At 47.1% G+C, this 27663-nt stretch overlaps 1 protein-coding gene across 1 annotated transcript in view; it reads right to left on the reverse strand.

Moving 5' to 3' along the window:
• Positions 1-2808: 2808 nt before the first annotated feature.
• Positions 2809-27663, reverse strand: part of LOC144792754 (catechol O-methyltransferase-like) — an 80720-nt gene continuing 55865 nt past the window's right edge. Inside the window, exons 3-5 of the mRNA XM_078667933.1 lie at positions 25776-25969; positions 24491-24622; positions 2809-6008 (exon numbers count right to left, since the gene is read on the reverse strand). Of these exons, the coding sequence (XP_078524059.1) occupies positions 5829-6008; positions 24491-24622; positions 25776-25969 (506 nt within the window). The 3' untranslated portion in view covers positions 2809-5828. The remainder of the gene's footprint in view (positions 6009-24490; positions 24623-25775; positions 25970-27663) is intronic.

Consider the following 27663-nt stretch of genomic DNA (forward strand, 5'->3'; position numbering starts at 1 on the left):
ATTGTGCAATCCTAGTGGGTATAAAAAAAAGTAAACAGGAGACACTAGGCACCATTTACAAATAAGCAAATTAAAGAGAAAACAAAATATTAACACTGACCCACAGAGAAATACTGCAGACAAAAGACCCGATTCAACTGCAAAAGGAAAGAACTCCTTCCCTGAATTCTAATCTTAAAACCTGCAATTTCAAGTATTTAAAGATTGCTTGGGCAACCTCCAGACATCTTACTTTTTAAAATCTGAAGAATTGTAGAAAACAGACCATTTTGCTAATTTCAATTTCCAGCACGCTCTTTCGGGAAAGAGAATTTGAAGAAGGTCCTCTTTTGTATGTTATTGCTTCAGGGCAATATATAACCTGAGATTCATGTTGGTGAATTCTGCACGGATAAATAGTCTTTCAAAACATCTATAATTGATCCACACAAAGCAGTCTTTGCAATATTTCTAATGGAGGTTATATTGTGTGGATTTGTAAAGCGCCGCTAATCAACCACGAGGGTTTCCAGGTGCTGAGTAGTGTGAGGGCCCTAGAAAAGTGGATGGATTAAATCATGCCTGTTTTTTTCTGGAAGGGCTAGATCTTAAGCTTCTTTTGGAAATCTATGAGTGAGGGGGGAGTTCTGAGGTGTAGCAGGAGATCGTTGGAGGCTTTGGCTGCAATGCGTGAGAAGGATCGTTCTCTGTATCTGGTCTTCTTGATCAGAGGGGTGGATACGATAGCCTGGGTGGCCGACCGAAGGGGTCTGGTGGGTTAGTAGAAGTCGAAGAGGTGGTTGAGGTACGCTGGTCTGATTTTGTGGAGTGCCTTGCAGAAAGGAGTATGTGAGCGGCCTGAATTAGCATCTTTCCTGGACTGGGAGCCAGTGGGGTGCGTTGAGGTGAGAAGAGGGTGCTTCATGTGATGTCTAAGGTGACTCTGGCGGCAGCGGTCCAAGTATTTTGGAGTCGGCGTAGGATGGTAAAACCCTTCCTACTAGGGTGACCAACCGTCCGTAAATTTCAAGGACCGTCCGTAAATTGGACCTCACGTCCGTTGTCCGTGAGGATCCTTTTTACAAGCGCCTTTTGTCCGTAATGTTGGCCTTGCAGGGAGAAGAGCTGTTCCCTGTGAGAGGCCTAAGCTCCCTGATGGGGCCGCCTCGCACTTATGCTTCAGCACAAGAGCAGACCGACCCGCCCATTGTCATTCTGTATGGGGCTGATTGCCACATACAGAATGACAATGGGCCAGTTTGGGCTGCTAACATTGCCTTCCATTCCTGCTGAGTTCAAAGCTGTCCGCAGGATTTCAAAGTCCACCAAAGCCTTCTTATTATCATGCAAGTTAAGCGTAGAGTGGGGCTGCTGGCCCATTTGAAGCATTTAGAAACAAACAAACAGAGGCATTTGCACTTCTGAAAGGACCGTGAGTGGGCTTGAGGGTTCTTCTGCCCCTCCCACTCTCGGAACACGGCCTGCAAATGAAAATGAGAAATCAGAGGCTTTCAAAAGCGCATTTAAACTGTTAAGTAAATGAAACCCACAGGTGCTCAGTTTGCAAAAAAAAATGTTTTTAATGCGTGCCAGTGCTCTCAGTGATATTAACAACGCATCTACTTCCCATCACACTCATACAAATGTGAGAATTTGTATATTTTAGGCCCCAAAGTTATAAGAATGGCTTGAGCTGCAGGTAATAGCCGTTTTTTGATGCATATTTAATTAATATTTAACTGATGAGGTAATCTCCAGGTTAATCAGACAGCACCATCTTGTGGCAGACAGTCACAAAGCGGTGGTTTTGACAAGTGTGGAGCCCAGCACTGACTGGAAACCACTGGATCAAATTAAGCACTGCGTCAAGTACACTGATAGTTTCTTTAATGATTAATAATTGTGTTCCTGTTGCAGATACTTGGTCCAAAGTAGCACTGGATTACAGGGTTAAGGTAATACATGAGTCTCTCAAGATTCGCTGTGAGACCCCAATCCAAACAAGAAGACCTCCACCCCTTTACAACTCTTCGTTTTTTAGGCGGGGGCGTACATTGGACACATTGGGCCTGATTACAAATCACTCAGAGTTATAGGGGGGGATTGGAGGGAGGGATTGACATTGCCCAATCACACGTTATGTCTTAAATGAAAGCTTCAGCAGTTCACCAGAGACCGTGAACCCTCTTTTCGTTCTTTGATCCAATAATTTTGCATTGATGTGTTGACATGGAAGTTTCCTATTGACATAGTATTATTGATTGTTTTCTAGTCTTTACCAACTGGCGAGAATGGAAGCATCCAAATCATTTCACTCCATATGATGTTTTATGTACCTTAATTTTCGATCCTATCGGTCAATCTTGTTATTTGATGTAGGTGCGAATAGGGGGCAATGTTGTTTCAAAATTCAGGACCTTATCTCTGACAAATGCTGTAAGCTTTTTCATTGCATGTATCAATCAGACCCTGGACCACCATTTTGTATCAAAGGTGTGGTTGGGGATGGTAAGTTATACTCAGTCTAGAGGCTAGAAGCAAGTGGGTGATGCGTTTTCCACCCAGTGAGGTCAAAGGGTAATCAGAATAGGGTGACCAACCGTCCGTAAATTTCACGGCCCGTCCCTAATTTAAAGATAAGAATTTATTTATATCTTACCACATGAAGCACAGAGAAATTTCCTGTAACTCGTTAATAAATTATCAAAAATGCCACCGCTTGCTAAATGGCCAAACTTCTGTTTTTAAAAAAAATAATAATGATCATGAGAAAAATGTCAGCCCACTATAAACAGAAAGAAAATCTAGCCAAAGAAAGTAACAATCAAATATAGTTGGGGGTTAATTTTTATTAACTCTGTTTTCACCACCACTCTCTTGGCATCACCTTCAAACCTAAATTATTTATGTTGCAGTCATTTGTATGCTGGGAATGATTCTCAGAAATTGTCAATATTGCTATATTGGTACGTTTTACATGATGCCATTACAGGCAGATACACACAAGAAAGGGGGCATGAAATCCCCTACATACACATGTCTCGTAGTATAATATATAGTTTAGAACAGTATTTCCCTTTTACTCCTCTGTGTCTATCATCCTTAATTAGAAAAGTCAACACTTTCTGTATTTGGTTTATTTCTACCCTGTTTGTACCCAGATAAACTGCTACAAAAAAGCAATACAAAAAGAACACATTAGTTAAAAATGTTAGCTGCTATGCACATTTTTAAAGACAACTTAAAAAATGCAAATTCACATACAAATACAAATGCAGTTATATTACTCTCTTGCATACGTACAGTTTGACCTCTTGTGAAAAAGAACACACAGTTCATGCTTTGTTAACTTTGGACGACTTGAGATCACATTCCAGAAGTATATATCCTCCTAGGAAATAACAAGAGTGCCACCTCTGTGGTGGTCATCAAAATGTTTCTAATTCTGCTTGCGGTAAGCCAGGAACACGTGTGTCCCTTCCATGTGGTCTAGATCTGCTTCCAGAATAGGCCTCATGCACATATGTAATGTTTTCTATCGCTTTTCTCCATGCCCACTGTCCACAAAGTTATTAAAGCGTGAAGGAATCCAGAGATTGGGAGGTGCGTAAGCTCAGATGGGTTCTTAGCACAAAGAGTGCTGCTTGCCCAAACTCAATGCCAGCACTGAAGCTGGTCTCTTCATTGTGGAGTCTGCAGAATGCTTGTGGTGGAGCCGAAGTGCCCAAATCCAAAATGAAAGGCAATGGCATACTTCTGTAGGAATGACATAATCTGTCTTTGGTTTTAGGTTTGGGTGTTGATGCAAACTGGGAGGGTTGCTCTGCTGATAGAGCAAACTTTTGATAGAGGCAAACACTTCAGGGATGTCATTAAAACCTTCATGCTATATATTTTTCCATAGAGTCTTCCATACAATCACTGAAGAATCCCCACACTCCTTATATTCCCAGCCACTTACTCCAAATCATTTTAATTTACATATCCAGGCCTCTGTTCTCAATCAATCAATCGAATTTGCCGAGCGCGTCTGCATCACCTGTGAGGGTCTTGAGGCGCTGGGAGAACGAGCTGCCTGTTCTCCTTTTGGTTCAACATCCAAGTCTTGAGGTCTTTCCTGAACTGCTGGAGAGATGGTGAGGCTCTGAGGTGCAGGGGGATGTAGTTTCAGGTCATAGTCGCCAGGTGGGAGAAGGAACTACCTCTGCTATTTGTCCGGTTGATGCAACATGTGGCTGCTAGGAAGAGGGATTCAGAGTTGAGTTTGAAGGTAGGTTGGCGGAAGTTAATTTGAGTGTTGTGGAACGCCAGTCTTTCATTGTGTAGTGCCTTGTAAGCATGGGTGAGCAGCTTGAACTGGCATCTCTTTACGACTGGTAGTCAGTGGAGTTTCCTGAGGAGTGAGGTGATGTGAATCCGTCTGGGGAGGTCGCAGATGAGTCTGGCTGCAGTGTTCTGGATAGTCTGATGTTTCGTCATTAGTTGGGCGGTTGTTCTAAGTTGGAGGAAGTTTCTGTAGTCTAGTCTGCTGGTGACAAGAGCTTGTGTGACTGTTTGCCTGGTGTTGGGTAGGAGCCATCTGAAGACCTTCCTGAGAATTTGGAGGGTGAGGAATCAAGCGGAGGAGACGGCGCTGACCTGCTTCTTCATGGAAAGCTGGCTATCGAGGATGATGCCATTGTTGCGGGCGTGGTTGGTGGGTTTGGACCGATCTCAGGTGGCCACCATTTATAGTTCCAAGGGGCGTCCGTGCCTTTACCGAAGAAGAGTACTTCCGTCTTGTCGGTGCCGCGTTTGAGACAGTTGTTGTTCATTTAGATAGACACATCTTTCATGCATCTTTGGAACTTGTCCTTGGTGGTCGTTTGGGCATTAGTCAGGGAGAGGATGAGTTGGGTGTCCTCCACATAGGAGATGATGTTGAACCTGTGGCTCTTGACAATGTTTGTCAGGGGTGTCATGTATACGTTAAAGGGGGTTGGGCAGAAGGAGGAGCTTGGAGGTGTTTTTCTCACTCTTTGGTGTTCATAAATTGCCTTAAAGCAGGAATAGAACTCCTTGTAGGGTCGGGTGCGGTCCCACACAGAATTGTAGGACAGCAGTTCCAGTTGTAGACATTTGAAGCCCACAGCAGAACTTCAGAGATTACATGTGCTGTGGTTACTAGGGAATTCTTTCTTGGTTTCTCTCAGTTTGTGTTTGGTTTCACGACACTGATCTGGATTCATTTACATGTGGATTGAATGTAAATATTTAGCTACAGCTGCTGCCTCTATCCTGGTTAAACCCAACCCTTAGGTTTTTAATGTAGGGCATGTCACCTCTGAAGACCGACTGAGAATTGAAACTAGTATGAGACAACAAAGCAACACCACAGTAAAAATAAAAAAAATTGTAAAACTGTATAAGTGGACTACTTTTGGGAGGGAGTGCACATTGTGCAAGAGAAAAGTTCCATCGCTCAAAGATCGGTAACCCAATGGTTGAAGTGGGCTGACCCTGGCCCTATGTTCTATACTGTGATGGGTGGGGCAAAAATGTGAATGGCACATGGACAGACAAATAGATGAAGAAAGCTGGCTGAAAGCTCCTATAAGTAAGGACATTATATACAATTCTGTTACAATGGCTAAGATCAGACCTAGAAGAACAACTTGAATCTAAGGGCATTGAAAGAAAATCTATTTACAAATAAATATAGCTCCACAGGGGTGATGTGGCGGACATTTCTGAAAACCAGATGTCCGCTTCTGCCGTCATAGGCTCCGACAAGAATTGAACCTGCACAAAAGGCACAAGGAACACCAAACACCACAACCACAACACAAGAGGTGGCAGGTAGTAGGCGCTCATCCCCTAAACACTGCTTTCTCCAAGGCGTCTTTGTTCTTCGAGTATTCCACATGGGACGGGTAGTTGGTACAATCGTAGCGCCCACTTGTGCGAACATACTGGAGGAATTCCGGTGCTCCGGGGCAGATGACATTATCAGCCACTAGCACAGAGCCTTTCTTCAGCAAACCACAGGTCTGTAAAAAGGAACATGGAAAGGTACCAGTTAACAGTTTATACATATTTTCTAAAAAAATTGCTTTATATCAAAGGCCGACACAGTTTGAATGTGTTGTAAGTTTCAGATTTTATTAATATCAAACTCCCAAACACTCATTTAGGGTGAAGAAGGGATTAGGCAACTCTTTACATACAGAGAACAAAACATGTGGACAATTGGGCAACAAATTTGGCAACTACACAGAGCCAATTGGGGACAATCCCTCAGTATTTTGTGGAACAAATGGAATATTTAATATATAACTTTACGAACCTCAAACAATTGTGATTGGGAGAAACATATGAAACCAATTGGGTCTAAATTGTGTTGCCACTATTAAGCAATGTAAAGGAACTTCCAATCACCTCTCCAATCCTATTTTACAGAAAATAATTGCAGGGGGCTTGCAGGAGAAAAAGAGTCAACACCCCATACAAGGGAACTTCAAGGAAGATCAAGACTGGATAGAAATGCCCTACTTAAAAAATGTAAATGGCGACCCAGAGTTCACAGACCCTATTTCAAACCTCAGAGAGCAATAATCACATGGACAGTGATTACATATCTCTTCATGAATAGTTTACAAACCCAATTAGGCATTTACAAATTGTCATCGTCATCAAGTGTTTTTGATTGACACTCAGGCAACATCTGCAGATGTCTACGGCTTAGTGTACTGCACTGCGGCATATTTAGCACTTCATACCTTTGAAAAAGCTGCATTTAGCTTCAGGTTCAATGGGTCCCTTTCAGATGTGTGGTTGGAGGGACATTGATCGTAGTGTGTTCTACATGGGCGAAATTGGGTGACCTGCATGATGCCCAAAGACCTCATCCAAACGATGTGTGGTGATAATCGGTGGCATTAAGAATGTAGGGGAAGATTTACAAGCCCCTTGCATCACTTTTACACCGCCGTTATGTCACTTTTTGTGATGCAGTGGCGGCGAAAACAATGCACACATTGCGGCCCATTTACAACGTGACGCATGTAGAGAGATGCATCACATTGTAAAGCCCTGCACCACATTATACCTGCGTCACGTATAATGTATGCAGGGTGGGTGTTCCCATGCAAAAAAGCCTTGTAGAAGTGACGCAGTGAAATCTACAAGATTTCACTGCGCCACTTCTAGGATGCAACTGCGTCAAAACCTTACACCTGCTTGGAGCAGGCATAAGAAGTGACGCAGTGTGATGCATCGTGTTTGCGACACAACTCCAGCAATGCGTGACTTTTGCAGCAAAAGATGCATCAGAATTTCTAACACCTCTATGGTTTGCCGTATTGTAAATACAGCGCATCCATGGTGGTGCAAGGGTTCCGCAGGGAGGCGCAGGGAAACTGACGCATCTGTACAGATGTGTCAGTTTCTTGTAAATCTGCCCCGTAGGGTGGTTGACCGGGCGAATCTAGACCCAATCACACCAGAAGATTGTTGCTTTAGGACGGTCTGTATTTTTGAGGAGCTGCACTCAAGTCAGCTGCTAGACAGGTTTCGGATTCTAAGCGAAAAGATCATATATCACCAGTCCTTAAATCCCTCAATTGGCTGCCCTTCTAAGCACAAATTCATTTAAAGATTGCTGTTCGCACACACAAAGCCCTTCACCTAAATACTCCTACGTAACTTGCAGAAAAACTTACTTTATCCTGTGGAGTAAGAGCCTCAAGAAGTGCCACCTCCTGAAACCTCGTATCCTTAAGAAAAAGAGAAGTTGCCACTGAGCTTTCTCAGGAGCCACTCCAAAGATTTGGAACTCTCTCCCACCGGAAACTCGCAGAATCTCCTCAATGACAGCGTTCAAAGTGGAAGCCAAAAGATTCCTAATGAACAAATTCATACCCTAATAGGGTTAGTTGCACAGGCACATTGACATTTCTCCTGCTGACTTTGTTCTGATTTTGCTACAGCTCCCCCCTGAACATTGTCTTTCACCCTCGTTACCCCCACATTTGTTTTATTGCATTATCCTCCTATTTGTTTTCTATAATGTATTCTCTTTCTCTCCCGTACTCTTCTGGTTTTTGCCTTTGATATTTCTTTGTCTTCCTCCCTTCATATTGTAAAGCGCTCTGTTATCCCTCGGGATCTTGTTCGCGCTATAAAAAACGTTATAAATAAATAAACTAAAAAAATACCTAGGGGAAGACTTCACACCCGAGCTCATAGTTAAGTGAACACCGCATTTGCTGAGAAGTGACTGTAGCCCAAACGGAGTATGCACTGGGTTGTCTACTGTGTTGGCCAACATTACCAGTACCACCAGCACCAATGCTACCCCCACCAGTACCAATATGACCACTACTATGACTATCACCATCAAAAAACACTACCACCATCAGCACATACACTATTACGGTTGGGTTGATTGACACTATATCCAGTATAATCACCACAAGTACCACCCCCACCAATACCACCAGTACCATTGTTACCACCACCAGTAGCACCAGAACCACAACAACCACCTGTACCACCACCAGTACTAACACTCCATCACCAGTACCACAATGATCAATGCCACTGTCAGAACAAACACACCACAAAACACACCGCCACAAGGAACACCGCCACAAACACCAGTAACACAACCACCACTACTATCATCCCTATTATCATCAGAGCGGCCAGTACCACAACCATCAGTAGCATTAACAACCGCCACAACCACCAGTACCACTCCACCACAAAAAGTACCCTACCACAAGTACACCACCATCACGAGTACTGCTACCACCACCAGGAACACTTCCATCATCACCTTACCAGCAAAAGTACCAGTATCACACCGCAAATGCCACCACGCAACTGACAGCTGGCTGTCAGTGTAGTGTAAGCAATGCAAGACTACAACTCTCAGAATGAAAGAGCAGCCATTACACCCACTCCACAGCCATGGGAGAGGCCACTGTCACCCCTAAACACAAGCCCCTTCCCTCCCGCCGCACAGATTTCCAGAGCGAAGAATAAAGGGCAGTGTCGGTTCGCAGTGGGAGTTCTGCGGGCGGTGGGCGGGGGGGGGGGGGTGTGTGTGTGGAGTCTGACATATGACGTCCAGGAGTAAAGTATGTCTCGGCGATGTAGCGAACGCAAGGTAAATAGTTGTATTTATTTATTTACTTTACTCGTGGACGTCGTATGTCCGACTCCACTACCCCCCAACCTGCCCCACCCCCGCCCCGCGCCACCCCACCACCCACAGCACACCCACTGCGAGTCGCCACTGATAAAGGGGGTGGGGCTGGAGGTTGAGGGGTAGCCACTGAGGACTAATTAATATGTTAATGCGAATACCCCAGACTAGCTTCCCTTCTAGTCCTGTTTAATGATCATTGAATAATGATTTATTTCATGAGCTACAATGTGTGGCAGTCTGCGACAAGAATGCAATGTTTCACCCCCTACATTTTAATGTTATAACTGACACAGCCCTCCTCACTCCAGAGCAGTCCTTCACTTTCACTTTGAGAGAATTAATTTGCAATGTGTCATGTGTCTCCCCCATGGTTGCCTCTCCGGGGAGACCTCTGGGATGGTGTGCTTGACAGCGCCATGCACAGGGGTCTCACACGGTGGTGAGATGTGGGGTGTTTGAGGCTGATCGCTCCAGGCGCGTAGTGTTCTCAGTGTTGTGGTGTATTAAATTCACACCTCATACAGTAATGTGCTAAACTGCCTAGCACCGACAAACACCCTGCCTAAATGTAACTTATGCCTAACATACAAGAGTAGCAATGTATATTGTGATTACAGTCCACAAAATCACATTTAAGCGTATGTTCCAGTCCTGTGGGAATCACTCATTTGATGTGCAGCTGTTTGCCAAGTTCCCTGGTCTCTTCATCCATAGGGATGGTGTGTGTCCAACACAGAACCTAGAGGTCTGGATTCATACAAAGATTTTAGGGTAACCACAATGTAAAGGATTTGCATTTAAATTTATTGTAATTGCATATGGAACACCTGACAGAACCCAGAGCTTGTGGACATGTTGGACATAATATATAGCTCCTTCGCTCTGACGCTTTCTGAACCGTTGGAGTTTGAGGCGCTTTACATCACCGGATGCGGCTTCGCAGGACTCCAGGCGTCACTTGCCTTCGAGTAGTAAGGTGGCGATGAGCGGCTCAAAGATGCTTTCAGTGGTTTGCAAGTACCAGGGATAGTTGTTCAAGGGGCCATTGCGGTTTAAAAGTCAAAACAGCCTCTCCAGACATCTTTAGGAAAAGGCATGTAGTGTTTCTTTTCCACTCCGTCCCTCATCTCAAATTCGTACCAACCCCATTATTTTTGTTTCAACTAGAAGTGCTGCACACATTTCATTCTGACAATGTCCCAGGGTTGCACTAACTAATCTTCCACAGCCCTGAGGAGAGACCTTATGTTGTCCAATCCCAGGGGAGCACAGGAGTGAACCCAGAGGTGTGGGAAGCGGAGTAAAACATCAGGCAAAAACAGAGAAAAAAGCGTGCGACTCGGAAGCCAAAACAAGAACGCGAACACACAAGCGGCCATTTTAAGGAGTGGGTTTGCCTGCTATTTTGTGAAATTGCAAGTCACGTTTGACCCACAAGTGCCACACAGGGTAAAAAAGAAAGAAAGGCCTAGTTTATGCAAAGACAGGCATGAGCACAGCGGGGGTGACCACCCATAGTGGCTGTGCCCAGCCAAAAGTCATGGGTGGAGCAGTGCTTAATTTGTAAAGAAAAACAAATAATAAGTGCCAGGGCTCTCATCAGGAGTCCACTGCAGCTTGTACCAAACATTGCCCCAGCCATGCTGCCAATGATAGTAACACAAATACTCGCAAGCAAGGGTGTACACTGTTCCCCTGGGATATGACAGGTAATAAGGTCTCTCTCACAATAAGCTGGAAGTCAGCTAAAGGGTGTGGGGGGTGTGTGTGCCGGGTGGTCAGCAAGTTCCTTGACGGAACTAAGGAAGCCTCACACAACTGATGAGCTGGATGACATGTCTCATTCAGCCTACTTAGGATGTTGTTTATATCATCGGCTTCCTGCTCCTGCGTCGGGCCGGCGCTGCAATGCCCGACGGGTAACAACGAGTGTCACTCTTTTGCGGAGGTCTTTTGTTCCTTTGCCGAGATAAGTAGAAACTTGTGAGGCTTAAAAAGTGAGGTAGTGAGCTAAACGGTGGAAAAATTTATAAAAAGTTGGATAGTCCACAGGGAAGTCTTTATTCAGGTGGTTAGCCACTTTATTAAAAAGTGTAGGGAGGGGTACTGAGGGCCAACGTAACTATTGGTGTGGCCTCATATCAACCCTCCATTTTGGTCAACATGTTTCATGCCCAGCGGGGCAATTCTTCAGGACCGACAAAAAGGTGCTCATATAAACCTAATATGCCCCATAGGGTGAGCTACAGGCTATTATTAATACAACCTGGTAGATATAGGTCTAAGGAAGGCGAGGATCACTGCATCACCGTCAGACCTAAGGAAACAATAGATATCACAGTTGCTACATTGTCGGTAGTGATTATATTGTTGGCAGGCAATACTGTGACTTCACCCCAAAAGTCATAACACGCACCCAGTAAATCAAATTAAACTAGGTGTCTATGAAGGAAGGCAGATGGCGTGCAACATGGTGAGGGGAGAGAGACCATTATTACGTGTGGCAGGACATGGCCTCGGGGTTTCCAAGGCATGTGTGAATGCTAATCGTAGCAAGGGTGGTCAGTCGTTTAACTAAACAATAGAGCCACTAGAAAAGAGGAATAAAAACAGTATCAAAACACCATCAAGAAGCCACTCAGCCACACGGGGGGCGGCAGGCGCACAGTAATAAGGTTACAGTGTCAGTTAGTGAAACCTACCCTTAGGAGCCCATTGGCAAACTGCGCGGCTAGTTCCTGTGGGGACTGCGCTAGGGGTGTAAATAGCCCTAAAGGAGGAAAAAAGGAAGAAGCATTCTTTAAACAACGAGTCATTGCATGAGGCCATGATCGCGGATCATGACTAACTCGTGTATGAGGGGCAGCGATCACCCCGCCTCGTCAGGCCATCAAAGTCCAGGGTGCTATGGATTAGCGGCGGTCCAATTATACCTGCTCGCAAAAACCAAACGGGAGGTGTGCCAAGGGGAGTCTGGCATTGTTAGCAATTTAGGCAGGGAAGTAGAATCTGCGGGCTGCTGAAAACCAGCTGAAGTCTCAGTTTAGACAGTCTGGTGAGGCGGGGCGCGCTATGTGGGTACTGGCCAGGGTGCCGTCACGGTGGAGCGGCGGCCAGTCAATGGTAAAGGCTGCAGGCTTACCTTAGCGGCGTGAGATACTCGCCGGTATCACCTACCCCCACACCGTCGGCGTCTAGTCAACGCGGAACCGCCGGTCAGGAGTGCAAAACACATCCGCCATTAAGAATGCGGAGTGGGAGGGCGGGGGCCGGAAGAAGGGGGCGGGCTCGCGATGACAGTGCGCCAGCAGGCGCCAATCAGAGACCGCTGGAGGGTGCTCATGGGGGACGTAGTCTTACTGGCCTGTATGGTTGAAGGTTTGGAACAGCTTGGTTGGGCGTGCAAAGGGGAGGGGTGGGGGGGGCCGGGGGCGGGCGAGTGCGGACTGGCATAGCGGGGCTCTTCTGGTGCAACGTCAGTGCGCTGACACGGGCACTCGGAATGGGGGCCCAAATGGGGAAAACGCAATTAATATGGTTATTGACATTGTGCGTGGACTGACAGACTGTCCGATAGTCAGTGGGGGAGTAAAGCCGCCCGAGTGCGGACCGCCGAAGATGGAAGGGCAGCTGGCTCGCTCAGGCACGCAATGGCCCTATCTCTGGCATAGCAAGGCTGGAGAGGGCAGTGTGACCCCAGACTGGTGCCGCAAGGCTGAGTGGATAGGTAGTTAACCCTTTGGTGGGGTGAAGTACTCCCTGTCGTGCCCCTGTGACTAGTAGGCCTATGGATGCAATAAACAAAAATGATGGCCATGCTCATGTTAGGGAAGGCCGCGTTCAAGCAAACACTTAGATCAGGGATGCCTGTGCATATGTTGAACTCGTGCAGGGCTATGGTGTGCCAGTGTGCACAACAGAGGATGACCAGTCTCGGAGGCACAGGGAACAGAATCATCTTGCTAGTTGGTTCCACGGGATGGAATCGTTCAGGCCACAGGTATCCAATTGCAGACGGTGTACCCATCGTTGTTCTAGTCTGTACAGTGCTTGTTGGTTAATGGATGGATGACATTCCAACACTGTCCATTGAAGGTTGTCCGCCCTGTGTCCTGCTTCTTTGCAGTGATCATAGAGCCTGGTGTGCGTCTTCATACAGCGAACGTTGCTGTTATGCTCAATGATCCGCGTTTTCACAGTTCGCATAGTCATGCCTATATATTTCAGCCCACATGGACAGATGAGCAGGTATATACAGCGACTGCTGTTACAATTAGTGTGTCTGTTCATGTGCCAGGTGAACGTTGGCGTTAGCTTGATCACTTTGCTTTGTATGGTTTGGGGACAGATGATGCAGCTGCCACACCTGTAGTGACCGACCACTGGTGGCAGGTCCCATAAGGGGTTGTCATGGTGGGTGCCTGTCTTCTTGGGTTGAGTGTGGGTCAGGGTGTCCTTGAGGTTAGCTGTTCTTTTAAAAGCAAACCGTGGGCGGGGGATATCCAGGCCAGCAGAGTTCAGAGTATCCCAATGGGAGTTGATTGTTTTTTTGATGAAAGTTGAGTGCCTGGTGTATGTTGTCACGCAGGTGATGACATCGCTGGTGGGCTTCGGATTTGACTCCAGCAGGGCTTCTCTGTTATTATTCCGTGCCCTTTTAAAGGAAAGGTTCAACAATCTGGTTGGATAGCCCTTGTCTTGGAGTTTGTGTTGGAGAAGGGATGATTCACGTACAAAATCAGACAGTGCTGTACAATTTCTTCGGATACGGAGAAATTGTCCGAACGGGAGATTGTCCCTCAGGGCTCGAGTGTGATGGCTCTGATAAGGGAGGAGACTGTTCCTGTCGGTTTCTTTTCTATAAAGAGTGGTGGTAATCTCTGAAGGCTCCAGCCGGATGGTAAGATCCAAGAAGGGGAGGGAAATGGCGGAAATTGTACCCGTGAATTTGAGGTATGGGTTCTGCAGGTTAATCCAGGAGCAGAATGCCTCACAGCTAGTCCTATCCCCTTTCCATAGAATCAAGATGTCGTCGATATAGCGACGCCAGAGGGAAAGCTGTTCGAGAAAGGGGTTGACTGTAGCAGGATAGATGACCTGTTCCTCGAAGGACGCCATGTAAAGGCACGCCAGGCTCGGCGCGAAGGTAGAACCCATGGAAGTCCCGCGGATTTGATGGTATAATTGCGATTCATACCTTAAGAAATTTTCCGTCAGGGCTATACTCGCAAGAGCCATAATGAAAGAGATAGGGGTGCAGGATGTCCACACCTCAGATCTCAAGGCATTCTCTACTGCTTCCAAGGTGGCTTGCTGGGGGATGTTAGTGTAGAGAGCCTCTACGTCCAAGGTCACTATCAGGTCGACGTTCTCCCTCCCGTCCATCTCTTCAATAAGACGTAAAACATCGCTGGTGTCTTGGAGGAAGGAAGGGATTTTCTTCACTAATGGCTGGAGGAATACGTCGCAAAATTGGGACAGTGGTTCCAAAAGGGATCCTATGCCTGACACGATAGGTCTTCCTGGTACCGGTGTAACCCCCTTGTGTATTTTTGGGAGGGTATAGAAATAGGGTGTGACTGGTTCGGTGGTGATGAGGAAATCTGCTTCCTTTTTAGACAACCATTCATTGGTTTCACCCTCTAGCACGAGGCTCATGATCGTGGTGGACAGGCGTTTGGTAGGATCTATTGTTAGGGGTCTGTAGTGGGTACTGTTGGAAAGTTGGCGTCTACACTCCAGGTCATATGCATCATAGTCTTGGATGACTGTGGCACCCCCCTTGTCAGCCTGTTTTATAACAATTGTGTCGTCATTCCCCAGAGCCTGGCAGGCCTGCTTCTCCAAGCCGGTTATGTTGTTGAATTGTTTACATTGAGGTTTGTTCTTGAGGGTGTTGAGGACTGCTCTCTCGAAGGTTAGAATCTCTGGGGGGACCATCCCATCTGTGGGGGTGAAGGTGGAAGGTTTGCGTAGACCTGAATCAGAAGTATCCGGTTCTGGTTTGTCTTGGAAGAAAGCTTTCAGGCGTATCTTTCTGAAGAGTTGTTTGAGCTCAATCATTTCTTGAAAAACGTCAGGGGTTGGAGTGGGGACAAAACCCAGTCCTTTTTCCAGGACTTGAGTCTCAATGGGTGTCAGAACTTTCTTTGATAGGTTTACCGTCAAACTCTTCTGCCCCTGGTGGAGCTCCTGGTTTCCACTGATGTCTGGGGGGTTGGTTGGTCCTGCCACTGTACTCCTTTTTGTCCGCCTCGCTTTCGCCCTCTTCCTCTGCCCCAGCCTCTGCCTTGAAAAGGTGGAGGGTTTGAAGGAAAGAATTGTGGCGGACCCTGTTGGTAAAAGGGGTATTGCCATGGGGGTGCCATGTGTGGAGGGCCATGAAAGACCGGTCCTTGATGGTAACCTGGTTGCCAGTTGGAGTGTTGTGGAGCCCGGTTGTTCCTGGAGTTGTATCCTCCACTGGAGTCGCTACTAGTGGATCCTCGCCGACTGTTATCCGTGTTCTCATCAGAGGAGTAGGATGTCTTCTTATTCTTAAAGCCATCCTTCAGATATGGATAGACTTTCTCCTTCTCGAACTTGGTGATGTCTTTCTGTAATTTGGCAGTTTTTTGATTAAGGAGATATTCATGATGGTCTGCCATTTCTTGGTTGATCTCCGCTAGTTTGTTAGTAAAGTTGGCCTTGGTATTCTTATTGACCGTGCTTCTCATTGTGGCTTCTATGGCTGAGATTTTCTCTTGTAGGGCCTCTGCCAATCGTTTGGATGTTTGTACGATGAGGAAAAGCAGGTCTTTGGTACATTTCCAGGAGACTTGTACCCACTCGACCTTGAACTGATTATCTTCAAGGAAGAGTCTTGGTATGATATTCACGATAAGGCCAAGTGGGGCAATTTTTTTTCGCAGGTACTCGGTCATCATTATCCCGTGCATAGTGATCCTGATGAGTTCTTTCTTTAGGGCAGTGAGTATGGCCCAGTCGTCATTGGTGGCACTCGAAGTAGCCGTAGCTGAAAGGGTAATAAGACTCGGGGCCGTCCGTAGGGCTTCATCAATGGCATCGTCATCAAAACTGAGGCCTGGTACATCCTCCATTGTGACTGGAGTGTGGCTGATTGTGGTGTCAAATAAAAAGAAAATTTACGAGATGTGGAACCGCAGGTGCGGTGTACTGGGGAGAGGATGGCACCCAGTAGTGGGTTCAAGGTCGAGTGGGTACAAGTCTCCTGGAAATGTACCAAAGACCTGCTTTTCCTCATCGTACAAACATCCAAACGATTGGCAGAGGCCCTACAAGAGAAAATCTCAGCCATAGAAGCCACAATGAGAAGCACGGTCAATAAGAATACCAAGGCCAACTTTACTAACAAACTAGCGGAGATCAACCAAGAAATGGCAGACCATCATGAATATCTCCTTAATCAAAAAACTGCCAAATTACAGAAAGACATCACCAAGTTCGAGAAGGAGAAAGTCTATCCATATCTGAAGGATGGCTTTAAGAATAAGAAGACATCCTACTCCTCTGATGAGAACACGGATAACAGTCGGCGAGGATCCACTAGTAGCGACTCCAGTGGAGGATACAACTCCAGGAACAACCGGGCTCCACAACACTCCAACTGGCAACCAGGTTACCATCAAGGACCGGTCTTTCATGGCCCTCCACACATGGCACCCCCATGGCAATACCCCTTTTACCAACAGGGTCCGCCACAATTCTTTCCTTCAAACCCTCCACCTTTTCAAGGCAGAGGCTGGGGCAGAGGAAGAGGGCGAAAGCGAGGCGGACAAAAAGGAGTACAGTGGCAGGACCAACCAACCCCCCAGACATCAGTGGAAACCAGGAGCTCCACCAGGGGCAGAAGAGTTTGACGGTAAACCTATCAAAGAAAGTTCTGACACCCATTGAGACTCAAGTCCTGGAAAAAGGACTGGGTTTTGTCCCCACTCCAACCCCTGACGTTTTTCAAGAAATGATTGAGCTCAAACAACTCTTCAGAAAGATACGCCTGAAAGCTTTCTTCCAAGACAAACCAGAACCGGATACTTCTGATTCAGGTCTACGCAAACCTTCCACCTTCACCCCCACAGATGGGATGGTCCCCCCAGAGATTCTAACCTTCGAGAGAGCAGTCCTCAACACCCTCAAGAACAAACCTCAATGTAAACAATTCAACAACATAACCGGCTTGGAGAAGCAGGCCTGCCAGGCTCTGGGGAATGACGACACAATTGTTATAAAACAGGCTGACAAGGGGGGTGCCACAGTCATCCAAGACTATGATGCATATGACCTGGAGTGTAGACGCCAACTTTCCAACAGTACCCACTACAGACCCCTAACAATAGATCCTACCAAACGCCTGTCCACCACGATCATGAGCCTCGTGCTAGAGGGTGAAACCAATGAATGGTTGTCTAAAAAGGAAGCAGATTTCCTCATCACCACCGAACCAGTCACACCCTATTTCTATACCCTCCCAAAAATACACAAGGGGGTTACACCGGTACCAGGAAGACCTATCGTGTCAGGCATAGGATCCCTTTTGGAACCACTGTCCCAATTTTGCGACGTATTCCTCCAGCCATTAGTGAAGAAAATCCCTTCCTTCCTCCAAGACACCAGAGATGTTTTACGTCTTATTGAAGAGATGGACGGGAGGGAGAACGTCGACCTGATAGTGACCTTGGACGTAGAGGCTCTCTACACTAACATCCCCCAGCAAGCCACCTTGGAAGCAGTAGGGAATGCCTTGAGATCTGAGGAGTGGACATCCTGCACCCCTATCTCTTTCATTATGGCTCTTGCGAGTATAGCCCTGACGGAAAATTTCTTCAGGTATGAATCGCAATTATACCATCAAATCCGCGGGACTTCCATGGGTTCTACCTTCGCGCCGAGCCTGGCGTGCCTTTACATGGCGTCCTTCGAGGAACAGGTCATCTATCCTGCTACAGTCAACCCCTTTCTCGAACAGCTTTCCCTCTGGCGTCGCTATATCGACGACATCTTGATTCTATGGAAAGGGGATAGGACTAGCTGTGAGGCATTCTGCTCCTGGATTAACCTGCAGAACCCATACCTCAAATTCACGGGTACAATTTCCGCCATTTCCCTCCCCTTCTTGGATCTTACCATCCGGCTGGAGCCTTCAGAGATTACCACCACTCTTTATAGAAAAGAAACCGACAGGAACAGTCTCCTCCCTTATCAGAGCCATCACACTCGAGCCCTGAGGGACAATCTCCCGTTCGGACAATTTCTCCGTATCCGAAGAAATTGTACAGCACTGTCTGATTTTGTACGTGAATCATCCCTTCTCCAACACAAACTCCAAGACAAGGGCTATCCAACCAGATTGTTGAACCTTTCCTTTAAAAGGGCACGGAATAATAACAGAGAAGCCCTGCTGGAGTCAAATCCGAAGCCCACCAGCGATGTCATCACCTGCGTGACAACATACACCAGGCACTCAACTTTCATCAAAAAAACAATCAACTCCCATTGGGATACTCTGAACTCTGCTGGCCTGGATATCCCCCGCCCACGGTTTGCTTTTAAAAGAACAGCTAACCTCAAGGACACCCTGACCCACACTCGACCCAAGAAGACAGGCACCCACCATGACAACCCCTTATTGGACCTGCCACCAGTGGTCGGTCACTACAGGTGTGGCAGCTGCATCATCTGTCCCCAAACCATACAAAGCAAAGTGATCAAGCTAACGCCAACGTTCACCTGGCACATGAACAGACACACTAATTGTAACAGCAGTCGCTGTATATACCTGCTCATCTGTCCATGTGGGCTGAAATATATAGGCATGACTATGCGAACTGTGAAAACGCGGATCATTGAGCATAACAGCAACGTTCGCTGTATGAAGACGCACACCAGGCTCTATGATCACTGCAAAGAAGCAGGACACAGGGCGGACAACCTTCAATGGACAGTGTTGGAATGTCATCCATCCATTAACCAACAAGCACTGTACAGACTAGAACAACGATGGGTACACCGTCTGCAATTGGATACCTGTGGCCTGAACGATTCCATCCCGTGGAACCAACTAGCAAGATGATTCTGTTCCCTGGGCCTCCGAGACTGGTCATCCTCTGTTGTGCACACTGGCACACCATAGCCCTGCACGAGTTCAACATATGCACAGGCATCCCTGATCTAAGTGTTTGCTTGAACGCGGCCTTCCCTAACATGAGCATGGCCATCATTTTTGTTTATTGCATCCATAGGCCTACTAGTCACAGGGGCACGGCAGGGAGTACTTCACCCCACCAAAGGGTTAACTACCTATCCACTCAGCCTTGCGGCACCAGTCTTGGGTCACACTGCCCTCTCCAGCCTTGCTATGCCAGAGATAGGGCCATTGCGTGCCTGAGCGAGCCAGCTGCCGTTCCATCTTCGGCGGTCCGCACTCGGGCGGCTTTACTCCCCCACTGACTATCGGACAGTCTGTCAGTCCACGCACAATGTCAATAACCATATTAATTGCGTTTTCCCCATTTGGGCCCCCATTCCGAGTGCCCGTGTCAGCGCACTGACGTTGCACCAGAAGAGCCCCGCTATGCCAGTCCGCACTCGCCCGCCCCCGGCCCCCCCCACCCCTCCCCTTTGCACGCCCAACCAAGCTGTTACAAACCTTCAACCATACAGGCCAGTAAGACTACGTCCCCCATGAGCACCCTCCAGCGGTCTCTGATTGGCGCCTGCTGGCGAACTGTCATCGCGAGCCCGCCCCCTTCTTCCGGCCCCCGCCCTCCCACTCCGCATTCTTAATGGCGGATGTGTTTTGCACTCCTGACCGGCGGTTCCGCGTTGACTAGACGCCGACGGTGTGGGGGTAGGTGATACCGGCGAGTATCTCACGCCGCTAAGGTAAGCCTGCAGCCTTTACCATTGACTGGCCGCCGCTCCACCGTGACGGCACCCTGGCCAGTACCCACATAGCGCGCCCCGCCTCACCAGACTGTCTAAACTGAGACTTCAGCTGGTTTTCAGCAGCCCGCAGATTCTACTTCCCTGCCTAAATTGCTAACAATGCCAGACTCCCCTTGGCACACCTCCCGTTTGGTTTTTGCGAGCAGGTATAATTGGACCGCCGCTAATCCATAGCACCCTGGACCTTGATGGCCTGACGAGGCGGGGTGATCGCTGCCCCTCATACACGAGTTAGTCATGATCCGCGATCATGGCCTCATGCAATGACTCGTTGTTTAAAGAATGCTTCTTCCTTTTTTCCTCCTTTAGGGCTATTTACACCCCTAGCGCAGTCCCCACAGGAACTAGCCGCGCAGTTTTCCAATGGGCTCCTAAGGGTAGGTTTCACTAACTGACACTGTAACCTTATTACTGTGCGCCTGCCGCCCCCGTGTGGCTGAGTGGCTTCTTGATGGTGTTTTGATACTGTTTTTATTCCTCTTTTCTAGTGGCTCTATTGTTTAGTTAAACGACTGACCACCCTTGCTACGATTAGCATTCACACATGCCTTGGAAACCCCGAGGCCATGTCCTGCCACACGTAATAATGGTCTCTCTCCCCTCACCATGTTGCACGCCATCTGCCTTCCTTCATAGACACCTAGTTTAATTTGATTTACTGGGTGCGTGTTATGACTTTTGGGGTGAAGTCACAGTATTGCCTGCCAACAATATAATCACTACCGACAATGTAGCAACTGTGATATCTATTGTTTCCTTAGGTCTGACGGTGATGCAGTGATCCTCGCCTTCCTTAGACCTATATCTACCAGGTTGTATTAATAATAGCCTGTAGCTCACCCTATGGGGCATATTAGGTTTATATGAGCACCTTTTTGTCGGTCCTGAAGAATTGCCCCGCTGGGCATGAAACATGTTGACCAAAATGGAGGGTTGATATGAGGCCACACCAATAGTTACGTTGGCCCTCAGTACCCCTCCCTACACTTTTTAATAAAGTGGCTAACCACCTGAATAAAGACTTCCCTGTGGACTATCCAACTTTTTTTAAATTTTTCCACCGTTTAGCTCACTACCTCACTTTTTAAGCCTCACAAGTTTCTACTTATCTCGGCAAAGGAACAAAAGACCTCCGCAAAAGAGTGACACTCGTTGTTACCCGTCGGGCATTGCAGCGCCGGCCCGACGCAGGAGCAGGAAGCCGATGATATAAACAACATCCTAAGTAGGCTGAATGAGACATGTCATCCAGCTCATCAGTTGTGTGAGGCTTCCTTAGTTCCGTCAAGGAACTTGCTGACCACCCGGCACACACACCCCCCACACCCTTTAGCTGACTTCCAGCTTATTGTGAGAGAGACCTTATTACCTGTCATATCCCAGGGGAACAGTGTACACCCTTGCTTGCTTGCTTCCTGGACAAGTACACTGGACCCCTTTAAATATTGTCCAATTCCGTCCCCCCCTGTTGTTCACACAGTAACACAAATACTAACATCACACTCCCACAAATGTGACAATTCAGACTATTTCAGGCCTCCAACGCTATAAGAATGGCTTTAGCGGCAGGTAACAGTCATTGTTTATGTATTTTGAATTCATAATTACCTGTTGTTGTGGTTATCTCTAAATTAGCCAGGCAGTGCCACCTTGTGGTAGACCGTCACAAGCGCTGGTGTTGACAATTAAGTGCCAAGCACCAGAAACCACTGGTTCAAATTAAGCACTGGCGTGGAGGTATTGGCTGACGGCAGATGGGTGTGAGCAGGGCCTTGCCTCAGGCTGCTTGCCTAATCCCACTGCTTCAGGGGTTGGATGCCCGTGGAGATTTGGTTGAAAGGCCTGGAACCAGGCAAAGGCCAGGCACCCAACCGCCACCGAGTATGGCTGATGGCAGTGAGCCGCAGGGACTGGCCACCTGCAACAGATTGACTCTGGCCCCAGGTCAGACTCTGTGGAAAAACACGGTGTGCTTCATGGTTTGACTCATAGCAGGGGCTTGGTGCAGCACTTGTCCAGAGGCAAGGCCCTGCGCCCAACTCATTCTGTGCACGACCAAAAGATGTACAGTGCAGTGAATGGAAATTAAGGACATCAAGAAAAAAAACAATGAAATTCACTGAAATAATTTTGGCTCGACGTGACAAACCTCTAAAATTCAAAAGTTATGGATATCAGCGCACAGAATATATACCACTGGTCATCATGTTGTTCTCGTGATAATATTTTTAGGTCAAGCTTAGCGGCATCGTGCATGCGCCGCTCACTCTGCGATGCATGCTGTATTAGAGTATGCACTGGAATCCCCGCCCACTTTCTGCCCATATTTGTCATTGGCTTGTGTAATTGTCCTTCGTAAATCCTGGCTTCTGATTCGTGAAGGCTTGTTAGTCCCTCCTTAGTACCACCTTGTCTGCATTTGTTACGGCCCATAACAACTGGACCTTTTACTTAGCTTGGTACACAGTCTGCATTATAAGTGGGTGAGCACTATTTTGTCTATTGACATTGATGGGAACAATGGCGGCTGCTTTTTGTATTTGCAGTGCACCCACACAGGACAATGGCGGCCGCTTTTCTTATAAAAATGCTTTAGAAACACTGCGCTCAGTTTCAACTTTTTTTTTTTATACTTCCATTCTGAGCGTGGCGACCGCTTCAGAGACACCGCGCTCTGTCTATTTATTTATTTATTAAACTTTAATACAGAGTGCGGTGCCGACTTCAGGGACACTGTGCTTGGCTTCATTTTAATAATGAGTGCGGCGCGCGCTTCAAGGATATTGCACTTTGCAATACAATAGGTATTGCTGTTGCAAAACTTTGAACTACTGGTGTTGTAAATGACAATGCCTTTCAATATTATAAAAGGCATTGTCATTTACAATGCCAATAGCTCAAAAACTCTCAACTGCGAGACGTACTGCATTGTAAATGCTTGTTTTTGTGTTTCTCGTGCCACTGGCAAATTGGCATTTTGAGCCTTGAGGGCAGCTTAAGTTATGGCATGTTCGGTGTCCTGGTAACCATAACTGGCAAATGTCAGTTGTTTGTCGCGTAGGAGCCACAAATATGACTGAGTTTTTAACTGTATTTTTTCCAGTGAATACATTTATTGAAAGCAGATGTTATTATAAATGGTTTATGTAATTAACTATTCTATAAAGTGCTGCCCCTTGGGCTAGGATCCCGCTCTATATATAAATATTATGTATAGCTCCTTGGATGTGGTTGATGGATTGAAGGTGCTACAGACAAAAGGTCTATAGGAGAATGTATGTTTGAAATGGGTTTATTTAATATCTTTTCATATATCCTAATCTCTTGACTCTCTTGTGATGAACCTCCATCCTCACACACCTGTGTGCCCAAATGTCCTCACACTGAGCTAGAGGAAGAGGTGCATGGTGTAGGCGTACCAGCATTATCAGGGCCAGAATCACTGAGTTCGGCGGATAATTGAAACCCTGCAATTATATAGCCTTATAGCCCGCCGTAGCGGGCTATACCAGCTATTAAAGGCCCGCTGAATCGTTAAAGGCCCGAGCCGAAGGCGAGGGACTTTAACGAAATAGCGGGACTTTAATAGCCGTATAGCCCTGCAACGAAGGGCTATAAGGCTATTAGAACATTCTGCCACTAGAGGGCAGAATGTTCTAACAAATTAAACAAAGGGTTCTCGAAGCTCGAGGGGATATAAATCCCCTCGAACTTCGAGAAGCCTTTGTAGAACATTGGAATGTTGCTCTGCGGGCCTTTACCGGCCCGTAGAAGCAGGGAGCCCTCCATTGTCTGCAATGGAGCTCCCAACATTCTAATGTTCTAATGGGGTTTAGTCCCTAGAATGAGTAATAACAATGAGTACCTAGAATTACTGAGGCATTTTTTACGCAGTTATCCTTGATCTGGGGACTTTTACGCTCCCACGTACCTATCTGCAGGTCATGCGAGTTGAGGAGGTGGCCAATGTGGGTCAGGGGGTTGTACGTATATCGGGGGCAGGGCTGGTTGGATGGGGTTTTATGGGGTGCATTTCCATACATGGTAAAAACTGTGCCTGGAGTTCATGCACTACATAATCAAGGAGGGGAACTTGGACCAACTGGAGTCAGCGGGTATCCCACTCCAGCGATGTCTCAATCAGCCCCAGGGCCAAAGGCTTCTTAAACAACCTGCCCACATGACAGCAAGAAGAACGAAAAACATCCCACTGCCCTCCTGACTCCAAAGCCTTGACTTTCTTGGTTCCTTAAAATCCTTCCTAATCAGGACAGATGAAACATCAAGAACATGTTCAATTTCTTTATCACATGTAAGACAACATTTCTTAGTGACATACGAAACATCTCTTACTTCCAACAGTTGTGTGTCTGATGTATAGGCATCCTTAAAGTGGTCGATAAACACAAAATCGAAAGTGTCCACTTCGTATTTCTTCTTGAGCTGTGGGATCACCTCATTGGATGGACCTTCAACAAACTGGACCTGAAACAAGGAAGATATTGGGTTAAAATGCTAGCTTTTCCCTTCACAAGTATCAGCCTGACCCACGTGCACTCCAGAGCTCTAGTGAAAGGGGTATAGACTGATGGGCCTGATTAATGAATGATGCAAGTGGAGATATTGTAAGTAACCTCAAAGGGTTCATGGTGGTGGAAGGACCCATATGGTTTGGTCTCTGGCCCCCGGGACAGTATCCTTCAGATAATTGATGAGGCAGGGGGGTGGCATCTGGTAAAGGTGACCCACTGTGGAACCACAACCATCCATGAGAAGGAAGAAATATTTCCGAGGGTGGCAATAACTTGTCAGCTTTGTACGGAGACCTTTTCTAGCTAGCATCACGTACGTTCCCTATCTAAACAGTCTGTGGTGAGGAGAAGAAGCTACATCAATGGTTTCTACCATTGCTGCCCTCAGACTAGGCTTGTAGGCTAAATACAGAGGTCCTAGTGGTACCAAGTGGGGACAGGGATCATTACAATAGATCGTCGTAGGCTCCGTTTATCAGGTTCACTGTTGCCTTCGGGCGAGGACTGTGGACTAACTCGAGCAGGCCCCTTGGTGTCCCCAGGAGTCATGCCACAAGAACCTTTGTAGCCTCCAGATTGGCACTTTGTGTGTATCCACCAGGCCCACTGTAACCCCCACACATGGACAGTGGGATGTGGCCTTCCTCCATCATGTGCCCTTTCGCCTGAGTCAACCCATTGTTGACACATTCTACCAGGCCCCCCACCTGCCCTCAGACTAGGACAGAGGAACATGGACACATTCTGCCAACCCCCACCTGCCCTCAGACTGGGACAGAGGGAAATCAACTAATTCTGCCAGGTCCTCTATTCTCCTACGGTTGGCAGTGTGCACACATTCCCCCGGGTTAACTGTTGCCCAACCCCCCTCCCCAGAGTGATGCAGTGCATGGTGAGCTCACCCAACCAAGTGCTTCTTTGCCCAAAGTATGGGTCTGTGCACAGTGGGTTCATCTAATAAGGCCCACCTTTGCCTTCAACAGGGAGCTCTGGGCAGTGAGTCCATTCTGGCAGGTTGCCTCTTGCCCCCAGCTGGGTCTGTGCATGATGATGTCACTCCATCATATCCCCTTTTGCCCCCAAAGGAATTAAGTTAATCCCAATACCTTATCCTGCAGTCCAGCGTGTTCCACCGTCTGCTTGGCTACTACCAGATTTGCAGCATTTATGTCAACGCTGATAAGTCGCGACCCAGGTTTTAGCAGCCGGGCAACCCTCACCGCCGAATAACCGCAGTAGGCGCCCAGCTCAAGGCACATTGAGGGGTTTGTCTCCACCAGGATCTTATCCAGAATGGACCCTGGAAAGCAAAAGAAAACAACAGTAATTTTGTTATATTTCTGAGCATTCAGAGGTGCAAAAGGGATCCTATTATAATGAAATACTTTTTACAATGGACCGCAGCTCACCAAGACCACAGAGGGGACCATTTCATGCCCCGCTTCACGCTACTGCCCTGGACTAAATGTTATGGACAAAAAAACACATAGGGGGCAGATTTATCAAAACATTTCACCACTGCAAAGCAGCACAAAGTCTTACACAGATATTTATTCTCCACTTTACTTTGATTCTCTCAAAGGAGTAGAAAGTCTAGGTTTCTGCTTCAAGATCAGCACCTCCCAATCTTTTACCCGCTGCCTACTTTACCGCTCATCATGCCTGGGACCCTACTTCCTGGCCTTAGATCCTCTCAAACTACAATACGTGAACCTCACCACTCTGGTTGATTTCAATTATCACTTTAAGATCCTCAATAATTCTGAAGTTTCTAATCTCATATATACCCAAAACATAACCGGTCTCACCCAGCTAGTGACTGTACCCACCCACATAGTGGGACACACTCTGGAGGGGGTCTGTACCAACCACCCTCAGCCAGTACTTGAAGATCCTATTGTCCAATTATAGTCTGATCATAGCTTAGGCCCCTTCAGACATCCGACGAACACCCATAATGCCTCCAGTCTCAGTACTGATATGGGCACACCGACACTGCGCAAATAGGGCAAGTTGATGACGCCCCAAATCTAACCACCCATTTGTCCACTACCTCCCTGCCCCTTAATGGAGAGCTATCTAATAAGCTTAACTCATTTAACAATTTGATTATAAACACTGTCAACGGACAAGCGCACCTAGTTCGATCCTGTAAACGGAGGTCACCCCCCTCAACACCCTGGTTCTACCCCACTGTAGCAAAACAGAAGCTGCACTGCAAACAGCTTGAATGCAAATAGTGTCACGCCTACAAACCCAAGGACCTGTCCGGATACAAGACTGACCAGAAATCCTATCATAATCTGAACAAGGCAACCAAGAAAGCCTATTTCACCACCCAAATTGAGGACGCCCACCTCCACCCAAAAACACTACTCAAAATCTTTTCTAAAACCCAAAGCCCTCTGCAGGGAAACCTCCCCCCTTTCAAGCCCTCAGTGACCAGATCTCACAGCATCCTTCGAGCAGAAGATTCAAACCATACTGCAGAGCTTTTCAACCTTCATCTTCATCTTTCTGAGTGCCCCTGCAACGCCATAACTGTAAAGCCAGACTCCTTTCAGAATATTTCGCTCTTACAACCTCGCCAAGCCATTCTTTCCTGTAAGTCTGGCTCTCCCAATGACCCATGTCCACCAACCATACTCCACATGGCAGTCAATACAGTCAACCCCTTATTCAATAAGATTCTCAATACATCTTTATTCACGGCTGAAGTCCCTACAGCTTGGAAACTTTACTTTTTTATAGAAAACTCCAATTCCTTACACCCCGACAATCCGGTTTTTGACTCAAGAGTTAGCCCTACTAAAAGTTTCTGAAGCAATCAGAATGACCCTGGACACTGGTAACAATGCGGTCCTGATACTGCTGGACCTCTCTGCAGCGTTCAACACAATCCCCTCTCCATACTCCTTCAACGGATTCAAGAATGCAGCATCTCCCGTGAGGCTCTGACCTGGATCAAATAGTTCCTGACTGACAGGAGACAAA

Source organism: Lissotriton helveticus, chromosome 11 (genome assembly GCF_964261635.1).
Source record: "Lissotriton helveticus chromosome 11, aLisHel1.1, whole genome shotgun sequence".
NCBI lineage: Eukaryota > Metazoa > Chordata > Amphibia > Caudata > Salamandridae > Lissotriton > Lissotriton helveticus.